Source organism: Triturus cristatus, chromosome 10, assembly GCF_964204655.1.
Source record: "Triturus cristatus chromosome 10, aTriCri1.1, whole genome shotgun sequence".
In the NCBI taxonomy this organism is placed as follows: Eukaryota; Metazoa; Chordata; class Amphibia; order Caudata; family Salamandridae; genus Triturus; species Triturus cristatus.
Window position 1 is genome coordinate 349350897 of NC_140593.1, and position 18709 is coordinate 349369605.

Below are 18709 nucleotides of genomic sequence, written 5' to 3' on the forward strand. Positions count from 1 at the left end.
CAGGCGGACTGTCACACGACATATGGGTTATGTGTCACCCTCAGGGGGGGAATGCGTGCTCCCAGGGAAGTCAAGGTGCGCCAGGCGGGTACTCCGCCGCAGGGTAGCATTCCAATTGGGAACAATATTGAAAGGAAAGGTGGAGAATGGTTATTATGTGCCAGAGGTTACTGCCCCCACTCTGTGGATTGGCAAGGACCGGAGGCCCCCAAATCTAACAGTCGGGTTGCTGTTTCCCTCTGTGGCAGCTGAAACACAGAGTTCCAGGTGCAGGTACCCAGAGGATGGTGAAGTCTTTGGTGTCCTCAGACTCCCAACATTAATCAAGCTCTACTTAAAGCCCTTGGAGAAACTCAAGAAATAAGTAGCATAAAGGTCAGTCCAGTACTATCACTGCCCAAGACAGAAGCAGCCACTGCAGGCCAACAGAGCACAGTACATATCAAAGTGGTAGTCCCACCAAACACCCCCCCCCCCCCAGGCTTCTCCAGCTCTTCTGTTTGGCAGGTTACTCAGTCCAAAAGAGTTCTAAAGTTCTGGGGTCAGGGCCTCAATATTTATATTACTTTTCTCTTTGACAGAAAGTCTCTCATGCTCAGAAAAAAAACTGTTTTGTCCCCCCGGTCCAGCTTCACTACAGGAGGTGGAGGCATCATAGTGCAGAGAAACTAGAGCCTATTACTCCCACCACTTTAGCCCAGGATAGGCCAACAACATATGCAGGGCACACCTCAGCTTCATATTGAGTGAGTGTCTGGAGTGAACAAACAGCCCCTGTCAGTCTAAACCCAGACAGTAAATCCACATGCAGGCAGAGCCACAAAGGATGGTTAAGCAAGAAGATACCCACTTTCTAAAAGTGGCATTTTCCAACACACATGTTATTCAATTCTGAGCTCAGGGAGCTTAAACTCCAAATCTCGAGCTGTTCTCAACTGAAAGTTTCACTTGTAAAATGTTACAAGGCAGCCCCAATGATGGGAGGGCTAGTCCTTGCAATAGTGAAAAACGGAATTGGCAGTATTTCAGGACATGGAAAACTTACTACTACATGTCCTACCTTTCACACATACGGTACCCTGCCCACAGGGGTAACTTGACCCTACCTTTGGGGGGGGGGGGGGGGGGGGGGTGGGTGTCTTGCATGTAAGAAAAGGGTAGATTAGGGCCTGGCAAGTGGGTGCACTTGCCAGATCGACATGGTAGTTAAAAACTGTGTGCACAGACACTGCAGCAGCAGGTCTGAGACACATTTGAAAGGCTACTTGTGTGGGTGGCACAATCAGTGCTGCAGGCCCTTGAGTGACATTTGATTTACAGGACCTGGGCACCCGCAGTGCACGTTACTAGGGATTTACCAGTAATTCTAATATGCCACTGATGGAGAACCAATTATAACACAATTTACAGTAGGCGCACTTGCACTTTAGCGCTGAATAGCAGTAAAAAAGTGCACAGAGACACTAAACCAGCAAAAACGAAGTCCAGGATACCAGCAAAAACAAGAGGTCAGAAAGCAAAAAGACAGGAGAAACACACCCAAAGATGCCAGGTCTAACGTATATTAATCTGTAAGCAATTATTATTAATCAAGTGCAGTAGGTGGTTGTATTTACCTTAGAGGAGAACCACACATATATTATCAATGTATTTACTCATACTAATTATACTTTCTTGGACGCTATGCTTGTCTAAAGTTGGTATAACTTCTAACCAAGCCAGTGTTGAATGTGTTCATTTTTATAAAATGCTCTGCAAGTCTCATGTTCTTCCCCTTTCTGCAGTGCAGGTGTCTTATCAAGTTTCTTTTTGGCTAAAAACGACTTATTGTTCCTGTAGTGAAGAGGTTAGCTAGAAATTGATTGGAATTTGGCTGTGAATACAGAGATCATGGTAGTGGGAGAGATCCTCCTGTATCAGGCAGATCTGACCAGTGATACATCCAAGGTTGCATAGATGTGTGTTTCTTTGGCTTGCGTTGGGAAACCAGAGAGGCTACCAGCTCCCAGAGAAGAGCAGCAGTTGATTTGACTGTTTGGTGGGCACTGATGTAGAGACTTCCAGAACTTTCCTTCACATATTAATTATGTGTTTCATAGAATCGTTTGGCAGACCCGATCCTGACTTCACAGAAAGAAGATCTCTTCTTGACTCTGCGGATTTACCCTGCCCAGGGTGCTGAGCCTAATGCCTACCCCCTGTAGCTTAAACTTGGTTCATTTGACACTGACCCCTTCCTCTGAGAAATCTCCTGTTTCTCTTTTGATACTTATTTAGAATAGGGAAGTTCCTTTATGGAGCCAGCCTAGCTAATATTTTGTCTTCTTTATGTCATCATATTTTGCATCTTTTTCCTGGTGCGATACAAATTGAGATTGCCCTATCATTTGAGCGTAAATGCCTATTTTATGAACTGACTAACATGCTGATTATTAATTGAACTGTAACTTTGACTAATATTGCTAAGAAACTCATATGGTTTGGACACCATCTTCTCAGTCATCTTTGTGGAGCTACATTGGTTTCACTATAATTGACATGTATTTGCTGATGCTAGCTCCTTCCTTATGCTTCAAGTCGACAATCAAAGGTCCATACAACCACTGGAGGGTCTTTTATGATAATTATACTAAGAGATTGAGGTTTGGGGATTCCCGCACCATCACTCTGAAGCCTACACAGGAGCAGTAAACAAGAAACTCACAGTAGCTTGCATTAAACAACCAGCCATGTACTTGCTCTGAGGACTTCATCCAGGAGCATCAAAAGAGTAGCCATAGTGCCACAAATGAGTGGCGGAGGACCAATTCATGGAAGTTGTATTTCTAACCAGCCTATGCCATATGGTTGGAGCAGGCCACAGAGGAGCAACATCAGAGCAACCCATAAATACTGGTATTATAAGCCAGCAATTGTATATGGTCTGTGGAGTAATTCCAGAAATGCAAGGAATGCCAGGAGTGTGCAGAACCCAACCAGCAGTGGAATATCCCATGAGGTATCAACGAAAGAGAAGTAGTGAGGCAACCCACAGGAATAGTAATCATGCACTAGCCATGGTATAGGAACTGTAGAGTATTTCCCTCCCTCCCCTGAATAGGCAGGCAGCAGCCCACTTAAGTGGACTTTAGACAATCACCAAAGCTAAAAGGGATTTGGCCGCACACAAAGCAGCAGGCATATAGGAACGTTCATTAAACAAAGAGCCACAGTATAAGCTCCACCCATGGATGGCAGATGAGCAATCCAAAAAACACACAATTGATGGACGGAATGTAGAACAAATCAAAACATTCACCCCCAATCAAGAGATCTGGGTTAAATCCATCATTCTTTTGCTCACCATGCCACCCCAGTTTAGACCTTGCCATATGCAAATCAATCTTGACCCTGTGCCTCATGGGAACAGTCCAGCCCGAACTGCCAAGCCAGGTCCTCAATGGACCAGAAACAAGCATCCTAGGACCGGTTTCGGGGTTTCACCCCTCTTCAGCCAGGATAGTTTGATTCCAGTGGCACAGTGAGCCCAGGAGCCACGTCTGGGCATACCTGGTGCACTTAGGGCGAGAAAGCAAAAGACACACAATTGATGGACGGAATGCAGAACAAATCAAAACATTCACCCCAGTCGAGAGATCTGGGTTAAATCCATCTTTCTTTTGCTCACCATGCCACCCCAGTTTAGACCTGCCCATATGCAAATCAGTCTTGACCCTGTGCCTCATGGGTCTGGTGTACTGGGGTGAATGTATGACATTGTTCTGCATTCTGTTCATCAAATGTTGTTTTTGCATTAGTCACCCCGAGTGGGGCGGGTATGCTCAGACGTGAGTCCCGTGCTCTCCATGCCACTGGAATCTAGCTATCCTGGCTGAAGAGGGGTGAAACCCCGAAACCGGTCCTAGGATTCTTGGTTCCAGTCCAGGGAGGACCTGGCTTGGCAGTTCAGGCTGGACTGTTCCCATGGGGCACAGGGTCAAGACTGATTTGCATATGGCTGGGTCCAAACTGGAATGGCATGGTGAGCAAAAAAAAAAATGGATTTAGGCTCAGATCTCTGTACTGGGGTGAAGGAATGACATTGTTCTGCATTCTGTCCATCAACTGTTGTTTTTGCATTAGTCACCCCGAGTGGGGCGGGTATGCTCAGACGTGAGTCCCGTGCTCTCCATGCCACTGGAATCTAGCTATCCTGGCTGAAGAGGGGTGAAACCCCGAAACCGGTCCTAGGATGCTTGGTTCCAGTCCAGGGAGGACCTGGTTTGGCAGTTCGGGCTGGACTGTTCCCATGAGGCACAGGGTCAAGACTGATTTGCATATGGCTGGGTTCAAACTGGAACGGCATGGTGAGCAAGCAAAAAAACGATGGATTTAGGCCCAGATCTCTGTACTGGGGTGAATGTATGACATTGTTCTGCATTCTGTCCATCAATTGTTGTTTTTGCATTTGTCACCCCGAGTGGGAAGGGTATGCCCAGACGTGGGTCCCTTGCTCTCCATGCCACTGGAATCAAGCTATCCTGGCTGAAGAGGGGTGAAACCCCGAAACCGGTCCTAGGATGCTTGGTTCCAGTCCAGGGAGGACCTGGCTTGGCAGTTCAGGATGGGGCACAGGGTCAAGACTGATTTGCATATGGCTGGGTCCAAACTGGAATGGCATGGTGAGCAAAAAAACGATGGATTTAGGCCCAGATCTCTGTACTGGGGTGAATGTATGACATTGTTTTGCATTCTGTCCATCAACTGTTGTTTTTGCAGATGAGCAATTCAAGAAATGAACAGTCACCAGATTTTCAAGGATTTCTAGATACCACCTGGCAATAGTGTTGGGTATCTGAATTTGTGTTGGTAAAGAACTAGTCCCTCAGCTGCTCTCGGCCTGTCCACTTCAACTTTGCGCTAACCTCAATATGTTCTCCATGCCCAACTATATACACATGCAACACCTAACATGCCTTTTCATTTAAAAACACAGTGGTTTCAGAGTCTCAAACAGCCATGGAGCCTCTCACTTAGAAAACCCAGATCCCAAAGGGTTAGCATTTTATGGAGAGCCCAAAAAGTACAGCAACATACAAACACCCAGCAAAAGAGCTAAGAACTCAAAGCAACAGCAGACATCATTGAACAAAACCGGGAATATGACGACAAAACAAAATCTACATAGAGGGGGTTATTTGTATTTCACTAGCGGACCGAAACAGTGACAAAGGGTCTCATTATACATTGGATAGTAGGCTTCTGCCCAGCAGTGAACATCCTACTGTGGCCCAAGCAACCTGTGGTGTGCATCCCAAGTATGTGGGTGTTAACAGTCTTCAAAAGAGGCAACTAGAAAGGTCGGACTTGCTTGGGGAGTTCTGCATGCAAATACTGCCTGGCTCCCTCAAAACATCGGTTCTGCACACTGTTAATGAAGAAATGTTTTGCTGATCAGAATGTATGCAGGGGATACCACCGGCGTATACTGGCAGGAAGTAGGGAACCACATATGTTTGGAATGGGACGAGGTAACCAGAGGATGACACGACACAGCTCACCATCGCCGAGTGGAATGTTTTCATTATTGTAATGCATATGCGTGACACACCGAAAAAGAATGACAATCCCTTTTCCCTCCAACCCGGGGAGAACTGAATTACTCTGTATAATTAGAAATCACCTCTTTCTGCCCAACTGTTTCCTCTGCTCAGTGTAAATGTACAATCTGTCCATGCAGCCTGAAGCTTCCCAAAATGGGGGCCATTATATGCTTAGGGGCTAAAGCTTGAATATAAATATTTTAAAGTTGGATCAATATTTTCATACCCAAACTTCTCATTTTGCTGCAGTTGGTGGCCAAACTATATTGGAGAAAAAATGGAAGGAGTCACTAACAGTGAACCTACTAAATGGTGTGAGTATTTAGTCACTGAAGCCCTCCTATTCGTCAAGTACATTTTCCTGCATGATCCAGGCAGTCTGTCATACAAGTGCCACCAGTACTGCAATACAAGGAACACTGGTTTAAATGAATCTCACCATTGGGAAAAGGCCTAGAGTGTGGTAGCGCCGTGATATGGTATTTGGCATGGTTTTGTTTCTTAGGTTCTTCAGCTCTTCTTGCGCCTCATGAAGCATTTCCATGCACTCTGCATATTTGTCTTCCAGCTCACGTAACTGAAACACACCAAGAGTCATATGTAAGCAATGTACCAATAACATACTGAAGTTCAAACTGAACGAGACTGAAGAGTCCGATTCAAGCATTAAGCACTAGGAAATGCATGCCAACCACAAGGAATTATATTTGTTCTGAACCCTGCTAAGGTGAGGCAGTTCTCAGAGAAAGTAGAATTACAACAATGTTAAGTGAAATACAAGGTCATACTTTTTCGAAACAATTGTAAAGTTCATAAAAACACGTACCCAAAAACCCCCAGCATTATGGAAATGCTATTTTGGAAATATTAAATATAAAGGGCAACAACCCAACACTTCCTATGCTGGATGGGCAGTAGACATCAAACGAATACAATCAGCCATCCACCAAAAATCTAGAGATTTTAAATCAGGTGGTCTTGCTAAATTTCAAGCTAGCACACAAATCATTTTTCATGTCTGGCTGTACTTCATTTCAGTATAACAAATTAAATTAATGACCATGAAGGCGGGAGTCCAATGTAGGTTCACAAAGGCTGGATCCTTGACAATTCTTTTTTTACGTTAGACACTAAATATGTAAGCAAATTCTTTGCATACAAATGTATCTGAAATGTATCCTGCAAATCCATAGTAGAACCAGCCCTTATGGAGCTACTTTGAGCACACCCTTATTTAGAAGGTCCAGCTATTAGTTGTTTCTCTTAAAAACTGTAAAACAACAGGAAAGGCTGGAAAAGCAGAACCTCGCCCTTGAACCTTTAAATCAAAATTAAATAAATTTCTAAGAAAATCCAGATAATGCTGGGTTTAAAAGTTATTGTTTAGAATCTGTCCAGCCAAATTCTCTTGAGCATTTCTGTTACTTCATAGAATTCCTTAACATCAATTAAGATTTGCGGAAATCCACTATTCCTAACAAAAAAAAGACATACCTCCGCTGTGAGTTGCCGCTGAGCATCTTTGGCTGCCCCCAAATGCTGAACAAGTTCTTCATTTTCAACTGCATACTGAAACAAGCCAAAACAACTTACTGACCACAGGGCTACATCACATTCTTCGTTTTACAATTCGGGTTAAATCTAAGCCCACCCTATTAACGGAACCCTGGATATGGGGGAGTGGCTGTATTGATCGTGCTGGACCCATCTGCGGCTTTTGATACGGTCCCCACACCCTGCAGCTAGACAGTCTCCAGTACATTGGAGTGACAGGGTTGACGATGGACTGGCCATCATAATTCTTAGCAAATAACTCAAGGAAGTTTGGATTCCCCCTTTGCTCGGCCAGTCCATGTGAGGTGGATAAAGGTGTCCCCAAGGGCTCGGCCTTGAGCCCAACACTTTTTAATTTATATCTCACTCCTCTGGCTCAACTAGCAGAAGAAGTGGGAGTGAAAGTGACCACCTATGTGGCTGATGCACAACTGTTCTTCTACTGGAACAAGGGAAATGAGCTTAAGGGAACATACATTAAAACTTGCATAACCACAGTTTTTCACTGGTAAGCCAAAGCTCAACTCAAATGTATGAGGAAACAACAGAAATTCTCTTCTTTGGGACGTTCCCGCAAACCTTTTGGCCAGATGATGCCTCCCGCCCAGGACCACAGAAAGATTCAGTAAGAAATATGGGGATCACGTTTAATAATAGATTGCCTTTCTGTCTTCAAGTTAAAAGGTTGGTAGCCCCTGCTATCCTTCTAAGCAAAGTAAACTGTCATTCAGGCGCTGACAACATCTAGAATTACCGGAGTACCTAATGGATACATTTCAAGTGATCCAGAATACAGCAGCTCACCTTCCGTTAAATGTGCCAAGAGGAACTCATATCAGTTCACACAGGGACTCCACTGGCGCCCAATCAGAGAGAGAGTCAAATTTAAGGCCCTGGTATTGGTACATGGTGCTCTGCACCATGTACCAATTACCTCAGAACCAGATTACCTCAGAACCAGATTTAGCTTTTACAACCCTACAAGACAGCTAAGAACCACCAACAAATTTCTGGCAGGCATCCCAAGGTTTGAGCGACAAAGAACAGGAGGAAGATTGCCAGCATTTATGGCTTGACAGCATGGAATCAGCTTTGGTTGGAGGTGCGTTCTGTGAGTAATCCAGTGCGTTTTAGGGAGAAACTGAAAATCTGGTTAACTCTATCAATGCCGAACTAGCTATGTCTGCGTCGCGACACTCGATGGGGTAGCTGTGCGCAGTATAAATAGACTGTCATATCATATCAATAGCATGTTGTGTCGCAGGACAAGATGAGAGTGCACGGTCATAGCTGTGGGTTAATCTCGGTGCACTTTTAGCAGAGCGTGCTCTTACTCAATACATACAACTGGTACAGGTAAAAGAGATTGCATGTGCAATGTCTTGAGCTACGTGAGCTAAAGTTGCTCATTCAAGTGAGAGTAGTAAGAATCAATGTCTCCTCCCTACTCCTATGGTCCTCTCATCTCCATCAGCGTTACACTTTACAACTATAACAGTTTAAACTGCGAGGCACCACGCATTGGTATTTCACTTTTTTTTTGTGATATGTTAATTTTGAATATGAGACTAGGTGCTCAACAATAAAGATCCAATACCACTATTAATAAAACACACAATTGTTATTTAGGTACGTACATGTGACATACAACTGTGTGGTGCCGTTAGCAATTAAAGTTGTTCACAGTACAGGACTTTTTTTTTCTTCTAAGGAGTTTTATACAGCGTGAACTTGACCTGGTATCAGGTATCAGAGCGCTTTACATAGTTCCAGTTACGTTACATGAGGACACATTCATATGTGTTAGGCACGGGGATATGAAGTGATTTGCCCAGAATCACAGGATGTTCAGTGTCATTGCCGAGACTCGAACCCGTTCCCCAGATTCGATGTCGACTGCCCTAGCTGTTAGGCCAACTCCTCTCCCCAATTATCCCCACACTTATGATTCTTTATTTGCGGCTTACATTAACTTTAAGGATGTCAAAACCAGTAAAAGTCTGTGACTACAGTGGAAGTGGACTTACAGATTTCGCCTTCTTCTGCAGATCAACAATCTGAGATAGCAGGTGGGTGATCTCTTCCTGCTGTCGTGCAGCATCTTCCGTTTTCTTTGACAACTCCTCTGATATTGTTGAAATCTGGATACTTGCTTCCCCTTTGAGAAAAAAAATATATAAAGCGACATTTCACTTATACAATGAAAGAATAAATGAAGAAAAGCATTGACGGGAATAGTAAAGAGAAACTTGGCTTCACAGTTCACAGTAATGTGTGTAGTTCTCTAAATTAACAGAGCACGTTCTAACATGTTAGGACATGCACTATGGTTGTAAATTAGTGCAGTGGCATGCAACTAGTAATTGTGCCATTTGAGAACTTTCTCTCAGAAGACCTGGCACGAAATTTATAGAATCTCAAGGTATTGAAGAGCTATTGAAAAAAAGTACTTTGTTCGAATTACAAGATTACTAGGCAATAATCGGATTATCAATTTACGGCGAGCCACACTTCTGTGATTAAACTGCACCCATATCTGACTGGGATCAACAAACTGGGATGAATCTGAGTACTTCTTCATCTGACTTAATTGTTTATCACTAAAATTCTGTGCCTATTATTTAAAGGTACAGATTTTGATTTTTCTCCCTTCAGTGTAAGAACCTTCTCTTGAAATGTTTCCAACGCTCCTTTTCCTACCACACAGTCCTCTTTGAAACCTCTTAAGATCCAAAATGCAGGCACGTCACACAATCGGATGTCCCTACACTAGACACTACTGATATGATCAGAACTTCCTAGTCGCATGCCAGGAAATGACATGCAGTAGAGACACACTAAGGTGGGAGAGGCCTCACTGTGCCTTATGTGGCATACTCAGATAACAAGTGAGCACCAATTGCAGCCTGCGACACTTGCAGTGGATCTCAGAGGGACAGGAGCCATGGAGCAGGATAGCAGACAAGAGCACGCATGCACAGCTTATAGGAATGATGATGTAGCATGTGGAAAGGCTTCGCAAATGTGGAGGATCTTGTGCTGGTTTGGGCATGGGTGGCACAAAAATGAAACTCAATGCACAAGAGCTGCGTGGCAGGAAAGCCCCAAGACTGAGCACAGGTTTGCTTGCAGGCATGGAATAGCAGCTTGTGAAAGCAGATCAGCAGCTTGGTGATGACAGGCCACATCATGGTTGAACAGGGCTAGTAGTAGTAAGTGAAATATTACTACCCATACTGGCAAAAAAAAAACTGATTGTAGATTAGGGACAGAAATGCAGATTTCACACAAAATGTTACTCAGTCAAAGCATACTCCTTGTTGAAGAGACAATCAAGGTCTCACAGCCGCCCACAACAATTACCAGTGCCCGTTTGTTGTAAAAATAAACTGATCACCACATGTGGAGTTCAATAGTGTTCATATACTACCATCAATAGTCAGAAATAAAATATTTGTATTCAAATATGTTTTGTGGTTCCTACAAGGATGCAGCACAGCATTCACCATCATCCTAAGACAATGCTTCATTTTCAATCATAAACTAATAACACCCAGGTCACACTGGTGAACACAGTCGGATGTCTATCAAATGCGGATGTCTATCAAATACTGAATACTGACTGAGGCAAAGCTGCCTGCAATTTGCACACAAAAAATACCTCTTTAGTGGAGCAGGTGCATGTCTAGCATCTAAAATGTATCAATAGAGAACAATATTGTTAACTTGACCTACCATTTACCAGAAGCTGTGACCCTCATCCACGAGATTGTAAAGTCTATGTACACTTACAGTATGTCAAACCTACTGGCTTTGTCAGTGACGTTCAGGTTACATTACGTAGAGAACAAACAATGAAAAGGAAATGAATACAGGCTCGCCTAACAGACTTACTTAGTTCCTTAACACAGTCGTTCACAAGCTGCTGTTCTTTTTCTTCATACGTGATGGTTTCTGTTTGCAAATGGCATGCCTGTTCAAAAGGGAAGGCAAAGGTATTATCGACTTGTATCCTACTACCATGAGGTAGTAAACATGTGTTTCATAAGATCAGGCCTAAGGAAAGTCAACAATACATTTAGAATATACCCTTAAATCAGCTAGATCAGCATTGGTATCGGTTTAACACCCAAATATATATAGCAATATGCAACAGAAAGGGGACAAGTCAATTTTTGTGAAGAGCCTTTTACTGTGCAAAAACACGTTGCCATGTTTTAGTAACTTTTGATCCATTTCTGGTAGAAACCAATGTTTTGTTAAAATCTACTGATCATGCAGCAGATGAATTATGTGGCAAATACGACAAATCAATATTTATGCAGAAAATACTGTGGCTGCAAAATCGCATAAATCCAGTGACACAAACTAAACCTCAATTATGGCTGTTTTACATTCCTTCCTTGCTTGCATGAGGGGCCAGTGACACTTGCTTTTGCAGTGTTGTTTTGGGCCTCAAAGCAAGGGCCCACAGGAGGGGAAAACTGAAGCAAAGGAGACATCGGTGGGCGTCACGGAGATGGCAGCGAGGGGGGTGAGGCAAGATGGGAGCCCATGATTTTAGGTCTCACCTGAGCCAGCGCATGCGCTGCTCTGCAAGACATTTAGTGTGTGGGCTTTTAAAAGTCCTACCCCAGCTTTTTGGGTGGCATAGAGCGTGCGGTTACGCGCACAATGACGAGCAGAGGCGCCATCTGGCTTTCCTCTCTCATCATGGTGCACACACATCGCACACCACTCACTGCAGCTGCTTTCACTTTCGTGCGTTAAATTTTCCTCCCTCGCGGGCACCCTCGCGATCACTTGCGAGGCTGCATCACTTTTACGGCCGCGCGGCCAATGCTCGTCTATTTTTGTTAACTGTCCCGGGTCACCCTACCCATTGTGCCCTACTGGATTTTTCAAACATGAAGCTTGGACCATGACTGCTCTTACTTTGTATGTCACGTTTGCAGAACAGCAATGTTTAGGGATGTAGAAAGGCCAACCTGCGCGTCGGGGTGACTGGCTTGTGCTTAACACAATACCGTGATAGAGCCTTGTTGAGTTGCTTCGCAGAGAAGAGGCTTTTTGATGCTCATGTCGGCCTGGACGAACTGCCAAGAAGATGTGTGCACTTAGCTTTAGAGGGGAGGTAAGGTGAGGTGAGGTGTGCTGCCACGTGCTGCGGTTCCTGGACCAGCAGCACCAGAGTCTCATTCTCCTTTCCTGCGCCATCTGTTGGGGCGGCTGAGCACGATTGAAATGACACTAAATCACACTGAGATGTGCTGCTTCGGATGCGTCATCATTAAAATGCAGTGATAAAAACTTCACGCATAATTATGGCAGTTGACGGATGATGGGGTACCGCCCCAACACCTACCGGGATGAGCCACCTGTGATATACATGACAACCGTAGGAAACGTTTATATTAGTTCACATTCTAAAGTGATAATTATTTAGAAATGCATCAAAATATCTTCAGCTTCTGCTCGCGTGTGGCCCCTGTAAAGGAATCTGCGATATAGGCTGCGTATATTGTCCATGTTTGTGCCCAATAAAGCGGCATCGATATACACGATCTCCAAGGTTAAGAAGAGAATTTATTTGATTGATGGTGTGGCGGACTAGAGTCCTGGAAACAGTTAGGCTGTTTTTTGTTGTTGTAAGAACTCAGTGTTGTACCTCATCAGACCTATCTGTAACGAGCAGTGTGGCCAAAGTCTCTGTATATCTTCCATGCTTGGGAACCATTCTTTCATTTTCCTGGTTAGCCAGAAACACGCAATCAAAGTTCTTACCGCTCATTAGGTAGTATTCTTAAGTAGCTCTAAAATATGATTTCTGACCCTTGTGAATAGAATGTACCTAGTGATGCAGTGTACTTTACTGTATTACTATCAAGTGGATAATGAACCCCCTTTCTCCATCCCCTAAAACACATACTTTAGTCAATGGGCCAATAGGTGATTGTTACGTTTCTGTTCATGTAGCACACCACTTGAAAAACAAGCATTGGCATAGCCAATAGATCTCGCCTTTGGGACCTGATAAGTGTTTAGCTATCCAGCACAATATCCTTGGTGCAACAACATCAAGTGTTGCATGGCTAAACACTTAAAAGGTCCCAAAAGCGAGACCTATTGGCTATGCCAATGCTTGTTTAATAAAGGAAAAAGGAAACAGCCCACTTCGCAAGGCAGTAGCTATCACTATTGGAGCAGGTGCAGTGGCCTTGGGGCCCACGGGTCTGAGGGGCCCACTACATAAATTATGACTGTCACCTAAAACAAAAAACAAAAAAGGGGGGGGGTTAAGGGGGTTCATTTCCCTAGGTAGTATTAGGGCTGAGGGCACCTTTACTGCAAAGGGGGGGGAGGGGGGGGGGGCAGCAAGTGGGAGATAATTTTTTCTCTTAAAGGGTGGAGATGCGGTCTACCAGCAAGAATTGCAGACGTTTCAAGTGCCAGCATCAGCACAACATTCTTTGATTCTGGGACAATGAATTAATCACCTCTGCCTTAAAAAGAAAAAATGAATCTGACCTTGTGTAATGTAACTGGTGCACATGTTGGGTATTGGATGCTCTTGGGAGGCGTCCGTGCTGTATAAAACTCAAAAAAAGGAAAGAGCCTGTTTCAAGATTGGCGTGATCGTCAGGCATGGTGGGAAACGGGTGAAAGAGGAGAGGCAAAGGTGATATTCGGCTACTCAGGGTCGCAGTTATCAATAGTGCAGTAGGTGCAGTTGCATTGGGGCCCAGGGGTGCGAGGGTCTCAAAACACACAAATTATGGGGAACACAGTTTTTGGATTAATTTCTGTTTGTGTTTGATGAATTTGCCCTATTAAGCTCACATGTATTGTGGATTAGGAGCTAATGAAAAAGTATCCATGAAATGATGTCATAAGCTACGCAACTGTGCTCAGTCCTACCCATCCCTCTCCCCCAATCCTTGCCATGAAGTTTTGAAGGGGGGGGAGGGGTGAGTGCAAAACATTTTCATTTGGGAGGTTCAGAGCAAAAATGTTTGTAGACCCTAAGCTTGAGCCAATGAACTGACAGGTCTTCACTTTCATGCAGCTTACCTGGCAAATAATAACTTATGCCACATGCCACTAGATGTCACTACAAAGTTGTGCCAAATAATGCGTCAGAATAGTATTGTAGCATTAAACAGACCCTCCAGCATATCACGATTTACGAAAAAAATGAGCAATCACTTGACAAGTGCGATATTTACTATTTCGGTCGCAAAAAAGGTCTCCCGGCAGCCATAAAAAAATTATGTCATTTTATTGGCCGTACGCGCATACGTCACTACGTTAACAGGGCTGTACAGCCATAATAGCTGCCTGCTTCCTCCATTACAATACATCAAGAACATGGAAACAGGAAAGCACCCATCTCTGAATTACTACAAGCATTTGCAATGCAATAGGTCTCGCGTTAACCTATTGGCAATGCAATAGCTTAAACTCTAGCATATGCAAGATCTATCCCTTATCATATACGAGAGCACCTTAAAATGTGAGTTCAGCATGCCTGCTCTACAAAAAAAAAAAAAAAGACTTTGTTTTAACAGACCAAAATGTTGCTTTATGTATAATAAGAATGTTGCCTCTTGGGGGGTGTGGCCAGGACGGTAGCATGAATGGAAGCTTCGCATGGAGGTTCCGCTTCTGGTCAGACCCAGCATCTTTTATTCTCACAGCTGTTGCCCTCCAAGGCTCCCGCAGCTTGCTCTACGTGCCGGGGGGGTACTGTGGGAGCGGAGATCTCCGGCGACCACAGAGTGGGAACTGTGGCAGACATGGGAGATAAGCACCACAGCTGCGGGCCCCAGCACCATTAGAGGTCATTGAGGTCATTCATGGCGCTGTAGGCGCCCAGCCATCTAGTGGCCTGTTGATGTGCCCTCGAGTGGCTTCCTGCCCTGAACTGGTGGTGCGGTGATATGCCAGGGCTGCGGCTGAAGACATCGACCGGTGGTCTGCAGTCGGCGCGACCTTAGTGGTGTGGCCACAGCTGAGGGCCCAGGCATATCTTATTTAAAAAGTTTTAAATAGCGCTGGCAAGACCAGGGGGTATCAGAGCGCTTTACATGAGCATTATTCATTCCAGTCAGTACAGATGATTCAAAGGGGTAATAATGCACAGACAGGGCAAATTAGAAACAATTCTTAAATACACGAATAGGCTCACAGTTATTACCATGAGGAGAAAAACATGTCAGGACAAACAGTTAATACAGAGACAGTAAAAGTCAGCAAGGGGGCAAAAGAAGGGTAATTTACATGGGACAGGGCTATTCTTTTATACATTTACTTTGGACAGGGCTTTCATTTATACATTAACAGAAACACGAAGTTCAGCTCATATTTGGAAGAGGGGGAGCCGAAGAGTTCGGGCTGTTAAGTGGGGAGGAGATAAATTGAGTGATATAGAGTGGGAGGGAACAAAAATGAGGAGAAGGTAAATAACGGATTGGAGGCAGATTAAAGAGGAGCTAGAGATAAGGTCAAAACTGTGGGGGGGGTAGGATTAGAGTGGAGAGTAAATCGAGCAGGGAGAGAGATGGGGGAGAAGAGTCAGACAGAAAAGAATGTCAAGAAGGTGTAGGGAGAATAAATAAAGGGTTGGAGGTGAGGTTACGGGCCCCATAATTTGGTGAGAATGTGGGATTTAAGGTCTTTTTTAAAGCTGTGGTAAGATGGGTTGCAGCGCAGGTCTCTGGGGAGGCGTTTCCTGAGAAGGAGCAAGATTGTGTGGTGTTACTTTTTGACATGGGGATGAGGAGTAGAGCATTTGAGCTTCTCATCTGCCGGGAGCAGCCCACTTTTTCAAGTCTGTTGGAGAGGTACAACGGGGTTTGTGGGTGAAGGGCTTTGTGTGCTATGCAAGCAGTCTTGTATGCAGATCTTCCTTCTACAGGTAGCCAGTTTAGGGCCTTGAGAGCTGGGGAGATGTGGTTGAAGCGCTTGCAGTCGGTGATTAGCCTGGCGGCTAAGTTGAGCACAGATCTGAGGGGGGCAAGGTGTGTTTTGGGGGTTCCGGTGAGGATAGAATTGCCATAGTCAATTTTGGAGAGGACTAGGGATTGGATAACCCATTTAAAGTCGTCAGAAGGAATGAAGGGTTTACGTTTTTTAAGATGTCGGAGAGTGAGGAGAGCTCCTTTCGCCGAGTTTTTGATGTGGTTGTTAAGAGAGAGTTTGTTATCTATATTGAAGCCAAGAGATTTTGCTGGGTTAGATAAGGAGAGCGAGCAATTAAGGGCATTGAGGTCAGAGAGCCAGCCTTGGATGGGGAGCTCGTTGTTTTTGGGTGAGAAGAGAATGATTTTTGTTTTATTAGGGTTAAGTTTGAGGTGAATGGCGAAGAACCAGGATTGGATCTCACTTAGTGTGTTTTTAAGGTGAATAATATCGGAGTGGGATTTGATCTTGTAGTACAATTGGGTGTTGTCCACGTAGAGATGGTAGTTAATTCCTGCTTGTTTCAGAATGAGGGTAAGGGGTTCCATAAAGTGGTTGAAGAGGGAGGGGAGAATGGAGCCCTGGGGGACCCCTAGGGAGACCGGAGTGGGGTTGGAGAGGCAGTCCTTGATTTTGATTTGTGGTGTTCTGTGTTGGAGATAGGAGGAGAACCATTTGAGGACTAGACTGTTGATGCCAATGCCGGCTTTGAGTGAGTTAAGTAGGGAGGAGTGGTTAACTCTATCGAAGGCAGCGGTCGAGGAGAATGAGTAGGCAGGACTCACCATTGTCAAGGAACCGGTGGAGGTCATCGACAATATTTAGCAAGGCAGTTTCCGTGCTGCATCCTTTTCTGAAACCGTATTGCAACGAGTCAAGTAGGTTAAAATTGTAGATGTGATTGTCAAGTTGTCGGAGAGCACATTTTTCCAGGACTTTAGATAGGAGTGGGAGGTTCGAAATGGGGTGAAAGCTATTAGGGTCATTGGGGTCAGCAGATGGGTTTTTGAGGATGGGTGTGATTTGACAGAGTTGGAGAGAGTCAGTGGCAAAAGAGGAGTTAATGATAGAAGTCCAGTAAGGGGCGAAAATGTGAGATTTTGGACGAGGCTGGAAGGGAGTGGGTCTTTGGAGTGCGAAGTCGACTTAAGTTTGGAGATGATGTTGAGGACTTCATGTTCGGAAACAGGATGAACATTTTGCCAGCAGGCATTGCTTTTCAAATGTATGTTGGAGGGGTTAAGATTCAGGAGAGGTGGAAACGGGACTGTGAGTTGGGGGGTTGGGATGAAGGGGCAGAGTTAACAAGGGCGGCAGGTCTAAGAAGATGTCGAGATCCTACACGTAAACAAGGCAAGACAGGGACACATACACCACAGGTTCCTTCCCTGTATGCATGGGCAGCGGTATAAAAGGCATGGCGATTCACTACACTACGTTTCCCAGAAGGCAGCAGGGCATCTCCATGCTAAATGGAGCCTTCCTCGTAGGCATGCCTTCTATATAAGCGCTTCCGGTGCAAGGGGAAGGTGCTTGACAATCTAGTTCGCAGTCACCGAGAAGAGCGGACGCTTTCCTTCCCGTGGAATGGATATTACAGCTGATATTTCTCCGTAACCCTTGCATCGCGGATTGCTAGCAGAGGACTTCAAAAGACCCTGGACGCGTCCTGTGGCGTATCTGTGAACCGCCTGTTGCAGTTGTCACTGAGCTTTTCACCAAAGCGAATCGGAAGTTCAGCGAGGAACCCATACTGCGTTCTGAGCACACTACTCCCTCCGGACGGCGCTTCACGTTTCCCAGCTGGGGGACGTGCAGGTACTGTGTGTTCAGCAATTGAAATGCCGGAGTGCTCCTTATCAGTAATTATCTGCTTGACAGTTCGTGGCTTTCATCTGTGTTAGCGCGCGTTGCTTTTCGCTGTGCTTTCCCGGACCTGACCCCCGGTGGCTTCCTGAACCGGCGGGAACAATATATTAATGCAAATGCTGTGATGAAGAACAGCAAAAGAAGCCTTTGGTGTGTACACTCCTGCCTGCTGTGAGGTAACAGGGGTTGGAGTGACAAGTTACTGCCTTAACTCTAGTCTGCAGTAACACGTGACTACTAATTAATCCTACAGTGCTGCTGAGAAATGCCTTTCCTGGTCTGATTTCGTGCAGGCTATTGTGCTATTTTCCGGTAAATCGTGAGTGACCGAAAGAGAGCCAGTTACTGCTGTTGTACGTGGTGTGGCGCTTGACTTGTGTGGTTCATGCTTGTCTTGTGTTTTCCTTTATTCCCCATGCAGATCGTCTGTGTACACACCTAGACCAGACCTAGGAAGCAAGGGTTCCCGGCAGGATTTTGTTACTTTATCCCCTTCCCTTTTCCCCAGGGTGCTCTCCTCCATAGCTGTGTTTAGCCATACTGTGGGAGGCAGTGTCCTGGCAAGAAAGGAAGCTTCTCTACACGACTTCGTCCCTGCTGGCTGCTAGGCAGAGGTTAGTGGCGAACCTACTCCTTCTTGCACTGCTGACAACCTGATAGAAGACATGAACAGTAGGTTGATGGGAGGGCGATGCAAGGTTAGGAAGGAAGGATTGCTCGATTTTATCAGAGAAGAAGTTAGC

General features: G+C 45.0%; 1 protein-coding gene across 9 annotated transcripts in view; it reads right to left on the reverse strand.

The window, feature by feature from the left end:
* The window catches only part of TRAK1 (trafficking kinesin protein 1), a 561749-nt gene that overhangs the window by 129658 nt on the left and 413382 nt on the right, over positions 1 to 18709 (reverse strand). For all 9 annotated transcript variants that reach the window (XM_085631561.1, XM_085631564.1, XM_085631563.1 and 6 more), the window contains 4 exons: positions 11031 to 11109; positions 9164 to 9294; positions 7077 to 7151; positions 6022 to 6159 (listed from right to left, as the gene is read on the reverse strand). In XM_085631561.1, the coding sequence (XP_085487687.1) occupies positions 6022 to 6159; positions 7077 to 7151; positions 9164 to 9294; positions 11031 to 11109 (423 nt within the window). The remainder of the gene's footprint in view (positions 1 to 6021; positions 6160 to 7076; positions 7152 to 9163; positions 9295 to 11030; positions 11110 to 18709) is intronic.